Source organism: Oryzias melastigma, linkage group LG10 (genome assembly GCF_002922805.2).
Source record: "Oryzias melastigma strain HK-1 linkage group LG10, ASM292280v2, whole genome shotgun sequence".
Classification (NCBI taxonomy): Eukaryota; Metazoa; Chordata; class Actinopteri; order Beloniformes; family Adrianichthyidae; genus Oryzias; species Oryzias melastigma.
In genome coordinates this window covers 27,354,874-27,366,999 of record NC_050521.1, presented here as the reverse complement: position 1 = coordinate 27,366,999, position 12,126 = coordinate 27,354,874, and the positions used below count along the sequence as shown (strand labels likewise).

Sequence of the window (12,126 nt, the reverse complement as noted above, 5' to 3'; positions counted from 1 at the left end):
TCTCAACGATGACCTCACAAGTGTGATACACTGCCGTTCGGTTACTTTGCAAAACCTTCACAAAAACTTTTGTGTTTGTTTGAAACAGGAAGTATACGCTTTGTCCGTACAGTCCAGTTATTCATCTATTTATTTGTCTGGACTTTAAGGTTAATTACAGTCTAAATATGGCAAAAAACAGCTAAATGAATCCATTCACAGCTCCTTTTATGTTGGGAAATTTATCGGGATTAAGTGCACCTGCAGTCTTGGTTCCAACAGCTGAATGATGTCACATTACAACTACATCATGAAGTTCTCACACAGTACCTGCTTTCAGCTGAAAACTCTTCATCCGCGTTTCTGTGCAGGATTAAGGGATCTCAGAAACACCTGCATTTACACAAAAACACCTTGTTTTAATTGGACGCTGCGGCCGTGTCGACACCTCCTTCATGACCCGCCTTTGTGTGACGTCCGTCTCCAAACCGCTGGAACCTCTCTCTCCGTAATCCCTCAGTAAATGGCCCTCGGGTGTGGACAAACACCCGGGATATTAAGACAACAGGACGTGCACGGACTTGCAGCGTCAGCGCTCGCGCTGTTCTCCTTCCCCGAACATCAAAGAAAATCAGCTGCAACTGTCAGTGATTTGTGCACGGCGTCCTGAGGCGTTCAAGGAACTCTGAAACTTTTTCCCCTTTTCTTCTTAGGATCATGGAGGAGAATGTAACTGACCGACTTTCAGTAACAAGTCTCATTTTCAGCTCTGCTCTTTTGGCACGCTGGATTCAGCATCACTTGCTCCGACATGCACCAGGAGGATCCATCTTCAAAAGGCCCCTTTGTGCAGATTCATGGCTGCACAAACAGTCCTTAGAGGAAACGAGAAATTCAAAGAGCAGCAAGAAAGACCGACTTCAAACTGTTTGTCTGAACGGCAAATGCAAAAAAATCCACCAAAAAGGAAGTCTGCAGATACCTGCAGCTTCTGAGGCTTTCTCTGACTGCTGACGTTTCCTTTAGAGGTCCATCCATTGCAAGGTCACGCTCACATGCACTCCTAGAGACAATTTCGAGACATCTATGAAGGATGTTTTCAGACTGTGAGTGGAAAACCCACTTTCAAACTCTACACAGGAGAGTCCCAGCCGGGCTGGAGTTTAGTCTTCCTCGCTGTGAGGTGAGACGCTAACCACCGTGCCAGAGTGCTGCCGCCCTTTAGAACCCCAACAGCTGAGATGTTCATCAACTCTCATTCAAAGCGTTTTCTTTGGAGACCGGACATTTTTCTAAGCTAATTACAGAGACGGCCTAGCATCCATAAACAGGAAGAATGAACCAGACAAAAAAATTCTCCTTTAGTTGGTTTAGTTTTCGGTAGCAGAATGAGGCTGAATGTCGTCTGGAGAAGCGGAAAATTCTGATTCTGAGTGATTTGAAGTCACTTTTAAAAACTATTGGTAATCTTTTTACTCAGGCTTTTAACTCTTGGATTAGACTGTCTAATTGTCTTTTATTGTCTAATTGCTTTTATCTGTTTTATAGCTTTTGTTTTTCTCGTATTTTATTAAGTGATTTTATTTGACTTGGTTAAGCATTTTGGTTGTATTTACTTCTAAAAGGGCTTTACAAATAATACATTTAAATTGATGATGGACTGATACCTGAATGGAATCAAGTTTTACAGTTTAGAATGAAAATAATTGAAGGAAAAGCTGAGACTTTCTCCAAAAGTCAAACGAAGATCCTCCTAAACCCTGTAGCTTTACCTTCAGTGTTTACATTCTATGGACTAACACAACTCTTCAACCGTTTAAGCTTTAACGTACATCCTGGAGGTTCTGAAACTTTGTGCAACTCTTTACATTAGTAATGTGTTCCACATCGCATGAAAAGCTGCTTTTGTCCTTATCAGAATCAGCTGATGGCTTAAACCGTTGAAGAGTTATGGTAGTTCAAAGAGCGTTCTCACTTTTCTGTGAGAACCAGAAGAAATCCAGACCGTTCTGATCCTGTCTCTTCCTGAAAGTCTGAATGTCGATGATGAAAAGGCCCTTCAGCAGACAGCCGACATGTTCACAGAAAACTGTTGAGTTGAGATCAGTGGGATTCATCTGTATCCCTCATGGATTCACAAACATGGTGAGTTGATGTTCCTAAAACAGAACATGAATAGAAAAATCCATACGATGTTTTACTGATTGAGAATCCTGTGATGTGAAGTGTGGTTATATTTTGGCATTGAAAGCTGTTGTGCTGCTAAATGTTTCATGTTGTAGGAAATGTTGTCACTCTCAGAAATTAATAACTTCTGAACAGGTTTAGATTATTTGAAGGCGTGAAACATTAAAGTGATTTACAGAGCAGAGAGTGAAAGAGCGCCTGATTTCTTTTGTTCCAGACAAACTGGTTTCAGTGTCTCCATTACGAAAAAAAAGTGGTTGTTTATAAAGCGTTTTTACCTGTTTTGGGGTCAATGTCAAAAAAGGTGCGGTGAGACTCCAGCATCTGGAAGGAGAGCTGCCCGTCGGAGGAGGCGTCCACGTCTGTGGCCGACACCTGGATGACCGACTTCACTTTGTCCACGTTCTCCTGGACCGCCGCAAAGTAGATGGGCTGGGAAAGTTCTGGAGCGTTGTCGTTGACGTCCAGAACCTCCAGGAAGACGTGGGTCCAGGATACTAGAGGCTCGGTTCCCAGGTCGGTGGCAAACACAGAGAGCCAGTAGTGAGGGACGGCTTCACGGTCCAGCGGCTCCGATGTCCGGATCACACCTGAAACACCACCAACGGACCATGACTTCCTGCTTCTGTTTACTTTAGCTTCATCGTTTTTAACTTATTTTTTTTCAAAGTTCTAATTTGCAATTAAAAGCATCTGGATTGGAGCCAAAAGGTGAGATATAAATTTAGTTCTTCGTCTGCAACACAGTGATATATTTGCTTCATCAAAGGCTGACTCTTCTGCGTGAACATGTCCTCCACACAAGTTTAAAAATGGTTTCTCCCCCAGGGAGAAGTAAAGACACCAGCCTCACACAGGTTCTGTTTCAGCACAGCTCCATCGTGATGGAGGACTCCGTTTTCCTGATTTTATCTGAACTTCATGGGAACAGCAGGCCGATGGAATGCAGCAGCATACGGTGGGGTTACAGGGTTTCAGTGAGGAATATAGTTATAAAGGAAAAATACCTTTACGAACATCAGCAGCATTCATTCCCACATGAAGCCAAAACTGATAAAAAGATCTTTCACATTTAAATCTGCGCTTAAAATAAACTGAATTTGATTTAATGTTTGTACTTTCTCTATTATGCGATCTTAGATGTTTTTAGAAACTCATTCCATAAATAGAGTTTTCTTTTATTCCAAAAACAAACCATTTTATTTAAATTAACAAAATACATATACCTAATTTAACATTTTTTGCCTTTTCTGACCACTGAGAAATCAAGAAAAGTTAAATTATTTTTCATAAATTCAGTAAAAATATGATCACATAATTATCAAACCCCTTCATTAACCCCGGAAAGCCCACTGCATCAAAGAATTGAGAAAGAAATTATAATTTTTTTGAACTTTTGTTTTTAAAACCTTTGATGAAATCCATTGTGGGATGATTTGGTTTTTTTTTTTTTTTGCTCTCAACAATTTAGTTTAAAATGTAAAAATATTAACAGCAGTGCTGGGGAGAAAAATAACTTATTCAGCCACTGTCTCAAATCGTATCAACTGGATAGATTTGCATTATTTCAATATAGCAACAAATTAAACAAATAAATACGTTTTTATAATAATGGATTAATTATGTCTGACAGAGTATTAGGGCCACTATGAAAATAAAAAAAAATATCTGGATTCAATTTTGCAATTTAGAGAAAAAAAAATTAAATTGATATGAAAATAAACAATTATGAGATAAAAGTCAAAATTTTATGAAAATATAGTCTTAAAATCCTTAATTTATGAGGAAGTTGTCCAGTTATGACAAAAAAGTTAAACTTGTACAAGAGAAAGTCATACTATTGTGAGAAAAAAAGTCAATCTTTTAAAAGTAAAAAGTCGTAAACATATCATGAAAAAAGCTGAACTTTTACCAGGTTATAAGAAGTTATATGAAAAAGTTAAACAATTATAAGTCAAATTTTTGCAAGACTAGTTTTAAAATGATGTGAAAAGCGTCAAACTTTTGATAAAATGACGTCTCAAAATTTCAAGGAAAATGTCAACATTTTATGAGGAATATGTACAAATACGCCCCAAAAATACTTTCTGAGAAAAAAGTCGAACTTTTACAAGATTTGGGTCAAATAATCTTTCATAAAAAATACACAATTTTTAGAGAATAAATTCATCAAATTTTGGATTTAAAAAAATGTCTAAATTCTACAAGGATGTCGTACAATTGTGGGAAAAAAATGCACAAAAATAAAGTTTTTTCAAAAGTTGTATTTTTAAAGAAAAAAAGTCCTGTTTTTTCAAGAATAAAATCATATATTTAGTTTTTAAAATGTTTCAACATTCTGCTTTATTTCTTTTTTTGCAAATGAACAACTTTATTTTTTATTAAATCACATCTTTAAGAAAACAAAAAACTTCTTTCATGTTTAATTACATTTTGAAAAAATCCAATTCATGTTCTTTTTTTTTGTAAAATTTTTATCTTTTTCTCACAATTTTACAAATGTCTTCCTATATATTTTCTTTTTTATCATGGCCTTATTATTGTAGTTCTTAACATAAAGTTATGAAACTTCACTTTATTTTTTCTGATAAAGTCATTTTGAAATGATAAAAAGTCTTTCTAGAGGAGTGATAATCCACGACAGGGCAGAAATTCGTTTTTAAAGAAAGTTCGAGTCATGCTGATGAAATAAGGGTTTCAGAGATGAATGTATTAATATAATAATGAAGGTTATAGGATTACCTGATTCCTCATCGATGGAAAAAACTCCAAGTCCAGAGCCATCGTGGATGTGGTATCGGACGACTCCGTCTCTGCCCAGATCTTTGTCTGAAGCGGTGAGCGTCACCACCGAGCTCCCCACAGCCGCATCCTCCATGACCGCAGCCTCATACACAAACTCTGAGAACGTGGGCCGGTGGAGGTTCTCATTGACGTCCAGAACCTGGATCTCCACAAAGCAGGAGGACGAGAGGGAGCGCGGCAGGCCGTGGTCCACCGCGCGGACCGTGAGGTTGTACTTGGGTCGCCGCTCAAAGTCCAGCTCCCTCTCCAGAGTCAAGGCTCCCGTGGAGGGGTCGATGTTGAAGATGCCGCTCTCTGTGCTCTTCAGGTTGTAGGTAACGAGACCAGCACTGCCCAGATCTAAGTCCACACTCTCCACCCACACTAAAATGGTTCCCACTGGAACGTCTTCTGCCACTTTTATGTGGTACCTTGGGGGTATGAACTTAGGTGGGTTGTCATTTATATCCTGCAAAATTACAATTAAGCTGATGGTGGAGAAGAGCTGAGGGCCGAGCTTGGCCTGGTCTCTCGCTTCGATCCACAGGTTATGACTGGCTAAGACTTCTCGATCCAGCAGACCCGTCACTATCACCTCTCCGGTCAGCTCATCCACTCTAAAGAGATCCGTGGATGTCCGGAGGAAGTACTGGACTTTCCCGCTCATGTCGGTGTCCGGGTCTGCTGCTTGAGCTGTGAAAACAACCGAGCCCACCGCTGCGTTCTCTGGCACTCTTACCACATATCTGGGCTGGTCGAAGGCGGGAGGGTTGTCGTTCACATCCAGGATGTTGACAGCCATCAGTTTCCACACGGACCTCTGCGGCGTTCCCAAGTCATAAGCTGTGATGTTCAAAATGTAGAACTCCTTACTCTCTCTGTCAAGAGCACAAACTAGCTGCAGCTCTCCTGAGAACGTGTCGATGCGGAAACAGCCGTCCTCATTGCCACTTGACAGGGCGAACACCACCTTACTGTTGAACCCAGAATCCCCGTCTGTCGCCTTGAACTGAAGGATGGCGGAGTTCAGAGGATGATTCTCAGCAACGTCGATGGAACTGGGGACACTTTTCACAAACTTGGGAGTATGCCGGTTGGTGATGTGCTTGTCAGAGAAGGACTCTTCCTTTCTATTGACTAAAACTGGTTTCATTGACTCTATCAGCTTGTCCGTTTGCTGCTTCTGAACGCCCGTTTCCAGGCAGTGCAGCGTTGGCTTGTCACCTTTGTCTCTGACCGTCACTCTGACGACTGAAGCCTCTGAGTGATATTTACCATCCGTAGCTACAACTCGAAAGGTGAATGAGCCCTCCTGTGGAGGAATTGGCTTTTTGAGGATGAGGGCTCCAGAGAACGTGTCGATCCCAAAGACTTGGAGCTCGTTCCCGGACTCGATGATGTACTGCAGCCGCTCGAGCTCATCTGAATCAAAGGCAGACAATTTGGCGACTTCACGACCCACCGGTAAATCGAGTGGTACTGTGATGTTGCAGCCCACCCTCTCAAACACAGGGACGTTATCGTTGATGTTGTTGAGGGTTATTGTGACGGGACACTCGCTGACCTGATTGAAAGGACTGCCGCTGTCTGAGGCCCAAACCCGCAGGTGATACAGCCGGTTAGCCAGCTCAAAGTCCAAATGCTCTGAAGTCAGGATGACACCCGTGAAAGGGTCTATCGTGAACGGCAAGGGTTCTGAGTGTGCTATAGAATAAGTCACAAAACCATTTTGCTCCTTGTCGTTGTCCCACGCTGTGACTTTCACAACACTGCTGCCAACAGGACTGTTTTCATCCAAAGCAGCCTGGTAGGACGTCTGTGAGAACTGGGGGCTGTTGTCATTTTCATCTGTGATTTCAACCACAATGTGAGTCTCTGCCTCGCCGTGATTGGCCACAACATCAAACTCATATCGATCTTTTTTCTCATAGTCAAATTTCGCAGCTGTCACAATTATTCCAGTTTTGGGGTTGATTTTAAAACCTGAGCTGTCGGAGTTGCTCTTAATGCTAAAGGTGACGTTATGAGGAACTGATGAGACGGAGACTTTAGCGACATGAGTTTTAAGGGGGGAGAATTCACTTAGGGTGACGATGTAGGTGTCCTCCAAAAACGTCAAGGGGGTATAATGATCCGCTGGAATGTGGATTTCTTTTATTGCAGAGTGTAAACTTGGCGAACTTCTATCTTTGGCTTGAAGGGACAGATTAAGTCCAAACGGACTTTGAGACCACATGATTCTCTTGGTGGAGATCACTTGGAAGTCGTTTCCTTGCACACCTGAAGGGATAATCTGGAAACACTTGTGAGGATCTCCTGCTACGATGCTAAGGCTTTCCACAGGTTTAACTCCTGCTTCCACATGGACGCTGATGTCTACTTCTCCATCTGCAGACACTGTCGGCTTTGGGGGAGGAGCTATATCTGGAGAGACCATGGACATCTTTTCTATGTAAACTGTGACTTGGGCGCTATTCCCAAACTTCTGAACACCAGATATCCTTTTTGTTCTGTCCTCAGCCAGCACAGTCAGCTCGAATTTCTGCGTCTGGGTGTAGTTGAGCTTTTTTACGAGGCTCACGGTGCCGGTGAACGGGTCGACCGCAAACGGGTGAGCTCTGCTGGTGAATGAGTAGTAGAACTCCGCGTTGCTGCCGTCGTCAGCGTCCGTGGCGCTGACTCGAACCACGCTGGACTTCAGCGGAGTGTCCTCTCTGATGGCCACGTTGTAAGAGGCCGGGTAGAACAGAGGTTTCAGGTCGTTCGTGTCGAGCACCTGCACAACGACTTTCGTCTTTGCTTTGAGGTCAAAAATGCCTTCTGTGGCCTCCACCGTGAGGGTGTAAGTGTCTCGGACTTCCCTGTTCAACAGAGCTGAGTAGCTGCTGCGCGTCTTCAGCCGGAGAAAGCAGAAATCTCCAACCGAGAGAGCTTCTGCTTGGAAAAGGCCATCATCATCACCGACAACGATGGTGTACTGGATGTCCCAGAGGGAGTCTGTCACTTGTATTCCCATTTTTACTGGCGTCTCCACATACATGTGCGGCGGAGAGTTTTCGTTGATGGTGGCGTTGTATAGATGGTGAGTAAACCTGAGTGGAGAACCGTTCTTCCCTTTTGCCATCAGACCCCGGACTACGTGGAGCAGCAATGCCGCTAAGATGAGGCGGGTTGTTCTTGAGGTCGCCATCCTCAGAAGTTCCATCGTCGACCTCAGGCCTGCAAGAAGACGAGGAGTGAAACACACTGGTTAGAAATGGAAAAAAGAGAAAGGCTCAAAGAAAAGAAAAGAAAAGCACAAGGTCCTCCACATCTGTCTCAGCTTGTAAAGCTGCAGCAGAAACCACATAATAACATAACGGCGGCACAAACACGTCTTATATACAGTAAATAAGAGCACAACAGCAGATGGGATGCCTGCGGTCTTTTTCACTCGTCCAAACATGTCAGTGAAGGAAAAAAAATTGTAAAACAAGTAAAGCAACTGTTTTAAAACCAGAACGCTGCCTTCAAACTTTTCACATGAGCAGCAGCCAAAACTCTTTCTGATGATTAGTCGAGGAAACTTTCTAACTTCTGTCAACTATGACTTTTCTGTTATCTAATATATCTATTATTGTATCATATTCTGCTTTACTTTGACAATATCTTTTTTTAACTCAGAGTTTTGGCCTTTTTCTCTGGCAGAACAACGCTGTCTTTGATAGCAATCATCCAATGTTTGTTGTATTTTTCAGCAAAAAAGAAAACAAATTTATGTGAGAAAAGTCATGAAATTGTGAAAAAAATGTAAATATTCCATAAAAGTAGAATTTAAAAGGTCACAAGTTTACAAGGAATATGTCGCGCTTTATTAACATTTAATTTACATCTTCATAATCATAACCGTATGGTTATTTTTATTAAATATAGGATTTTCTTGTAAATTCATGACTTTGTTCTTTTAATTTTACGATTTTTTTCTTATAATTTATGACATTTTGACTTTATTTGATTTTAGTTGTATAAATTCTAGATTTTTTTAATAACTGTACAATTTTTTCTGTTGTTTTTCTTTAATGATCCTTTTTTGATACTTGGTCTCACATTTCTATCATTGTTTCACTTTTTTCACATTCTATTTTTCTCTATAAAACACTTTGTTTTCCGTTTACCACAGGGTCATAAAACCTTTAACAAAGGTTGTAGAAGATGTGCGTTGGTTCAGATCTTCAGGATCTATTCATATGCAAATGATCTTGGCATCTCCTCTTCATTTCTCTGCCCCAACATGCAGCAAAGTCAAACTGACGATCCTCCAGAATGAGCTTGCGGTGCGCTGTGGGTGTAAGTGAAGGTACTGAGCGTGTCTTTGTCTCGTGTCCTTTAGCATCCGAACACGTTCAGAGGGTTGGAGCCTCCACTTTCCCTGGAGGCTTTCATTACCAGAACTCCAAAGAGTGCTGCAGAGACATGAGCCTCCATCTGCTGCAGGACCACACCGGTGCCGGCTGAAATGTCACAGCTTCCAGAGCTGACAGTCGACAGCGCCGTGGGTTAGCGCCCTCGTCCTCCACGTCTGCTCTGACAGCTCCACCAGAGCAAGACGCAGCGAGGATGAGCAGGGCGGCGAGGGGATCACCGTCAAGTTTCCCCCTTCACCCCCTTGGCGTCCTGACAACAATAACTGTCGATTTGACTCCGTCCATCCGGGTGTGTAAATGAATCCGGAGGTGTTTATGAATTCCAGTGTCAAACATAATCTCAACATTTCTGAAAGCAGTTCCCCAAAAAGGTGGAATGTGCTGAGCCGTGTGGGAGTCTCCAGGTCGACTGGCGCTGCCGTTCGGAAATGAAGGGGAACAGGTATGCTGGATTTTTATCTTCATTTGCTCAGTGACAGCTCAGCAGATTACAGCGGTCCGGGTCCCGTATGGGTTAACAGAAATTGAAGGAGTTTTGTAATCTTGCTGGCTGTTTCCTACACGACAGCTTTAAAAGCTCTTCACGGAGAAGCCGGCGCGCTCCGCTGCTAATGCTCGAGATTAGACATCAAACGTTGGACTGATCTCACTCATGGATATGGATCTGAACGGGTTTCATAATAATACATGGAAATAATCCCCAGTGCGATAATTACAGGTTTAACGGGGATTTTTGTTCTCCGAATCAACTTAAATATTAATCTTAGTAGAGGCATCAAGTATTTGAGTGTTAACATTTCTGCAGGACCATCCCACTTCAGTGATGGTTTAATCTGAGGAGCAGCAGACCTGCATGTGGGTCCTGGTGTAGGACTAAAGGAGAGACCCCCGCACGCCCAGGACACTCAGGACTTTGGGAAATGAAGACCTGTAACGCGTGATCCTCATTTTGGTTTGTGGCAAGCAGCAAAGGAAACGATAGAAAACGTTTTCAACAGGGTTCCACTTTGGTTTCTGTTTATGTCCCACTGCAGCCACCGTCCTGGACTCAAGATTATTGTCACTCCTCATCTTTCTTTCTGCGCCTTTGAGCAAAAACGCCACATCCTCAGAAACTCCCCAAAATTAAACCTTATTATGAAGGACCTGGAAATAAAATTACTTACCGGTAGCTGTTTAAAATAAGGAATTAATTTGTTTTATTCTATTTTTCTAACATATTTTAACTTTATGAAATGTCTGGGTGTGTAACTTTTGAATCTTGAGCAGGACTCCCTTGAAAAGAGATCAGTGGATCTCAATGGGATTTTTTCCAGGTTAAATAAATAAATAAAGTTACACACACTGGAATTTTTGAAATAATGAACAACCCCCCCAAGATAATGATGACATCACAGCAAAAAAGAAAATAATGGAGCCAAAATCTCGAATGGGGCCCAAAAAAATAAATAAATAAATAAATAAAAAAATCCAAATCCACAAACAAAACCAAGACACAATAAGGAATATCCAATGGAAGTTTTGACATAATTATGGGATGGTGACTTTGCCATTTTGTGGAAAAATCTTAAATTTGTTGATTTTTAGATTTTCGCACAAAATGGAAAAAGAAAAAACATAAAAGTATAACGGTGTTCGCGTTGCAAACTTGCAAAAGTGACGTTTTCCATGATCACGCAGTTTTTACGAAAAACATTGTAAGAATTTAATATGTGAATCGTTTGCTCAAGCAGAACAAAACAATATGACTTGGAATATGAACATAATAGGACTGCAGGTGCGGTAAACTAAAAACTTGTTAAAAAATGATTTAAAAAAAAGTCCTCACAGTCTGACACAAACTTCAAGCTTCAGTTTAGTAAAACTCCTAAAGATTGTTGATCACAGGAAACACTTTTAATGAACCGACACGCTCAACGATTTGTTCTGATTGTGGTGATGCAGAGGACCCATCGAAGTCTCTTTGCCAACATCGTATGTCACCGTAGAAGAACAAATATTTGCTAAAGCAATCGTGGAGGAAGGTAAATCCCATAATGAGCATCCAGGGAGGGTGGTTTGGGAGGGAGATGACGATGGATTACTGTCTGACTGAAAACACCTTCGAATTATGAACTCCATTTTTCTGTAATGAACTCTCTATCAGGCATGAAATGAATCCCACAAATCAGCCTGTTTGCTTTGTCAGGACGTGTTGAAATCCTGTTTTCATCCCCAACGCAGCCCGCCGTGCGTTCTGCCGCCGCAGCAGCTCAACTGTTTTAATCACTTTAAATGCTCCAGATGTGAAGAGGAACCGCCACGATTTATCATCCTGAAGCCAAAAGTTTCAGGTCAGTCAAAGTGGGAAGTGATGCTCGTGGCAGCATTCCTGCAGATGAGGCTGCAGGGCGTCGGCTTGTGGACATCACAGCTCACGCGCTCCCCCCTTCGCCTGCAGTGCCTTCCAGGCGGCGGCCTGCCCCCAAATGTTCAGCTGCTGGATCCCATTTCCACATGACCCCCCAAGCGCAGACGGGGAACCCTTTAAGGGAGGGGCTTCTTCTTCTTCTTTTATGTTTATTAGCGCTTGTCCACCATGTAAAGTGGAATAAAACCTGCAGGTCTCAGTTTTAGTTTTCAAAGCTCAGTTCCTGTAAAGCCTCGTCTCCACTGAGTGTTCCGGTCCGATCCGGTCCGGTTCGGTAAGGAGTCGTATGGCACGGTCCAGTTAAGCCTCACTCCCACTGAGCGGTTTGTTTTCACAAAGCGTGTAGTGCGACGACTAGAAAAG

General features: G+C 42.2%; 1 protein-coding gene across 1 annotated transcript in view; it reads right to left on the bottom strand.

The window, feature by feature from the left end:
• The window catches only part of fat2 (FAT atypical cadherin 2), a 98,786-nt gene that overhangs the window by 73,516 nt on the left and 13,144 nt on the right, over positions 1-12,126 (bottom strand). The window contains exons 2-3 of the mRNA XM_024260406.2: positions 4,909-8,169; positions 2,445-2,756 (exon numbers count right to left, since the gene is read on the bottom strand). Coding sequence (XP_024116174.1) covers positions 2,445-2,756; positions 4,909-8,155 — 3,559 coding nt within the window. The 5' untranslated portion in view covers positions 8,156-8,169. The remainder of the gene's footprint in view (positions 1-2,444; positions 2,757-4,908; positions 8,170-12,126) is intronic.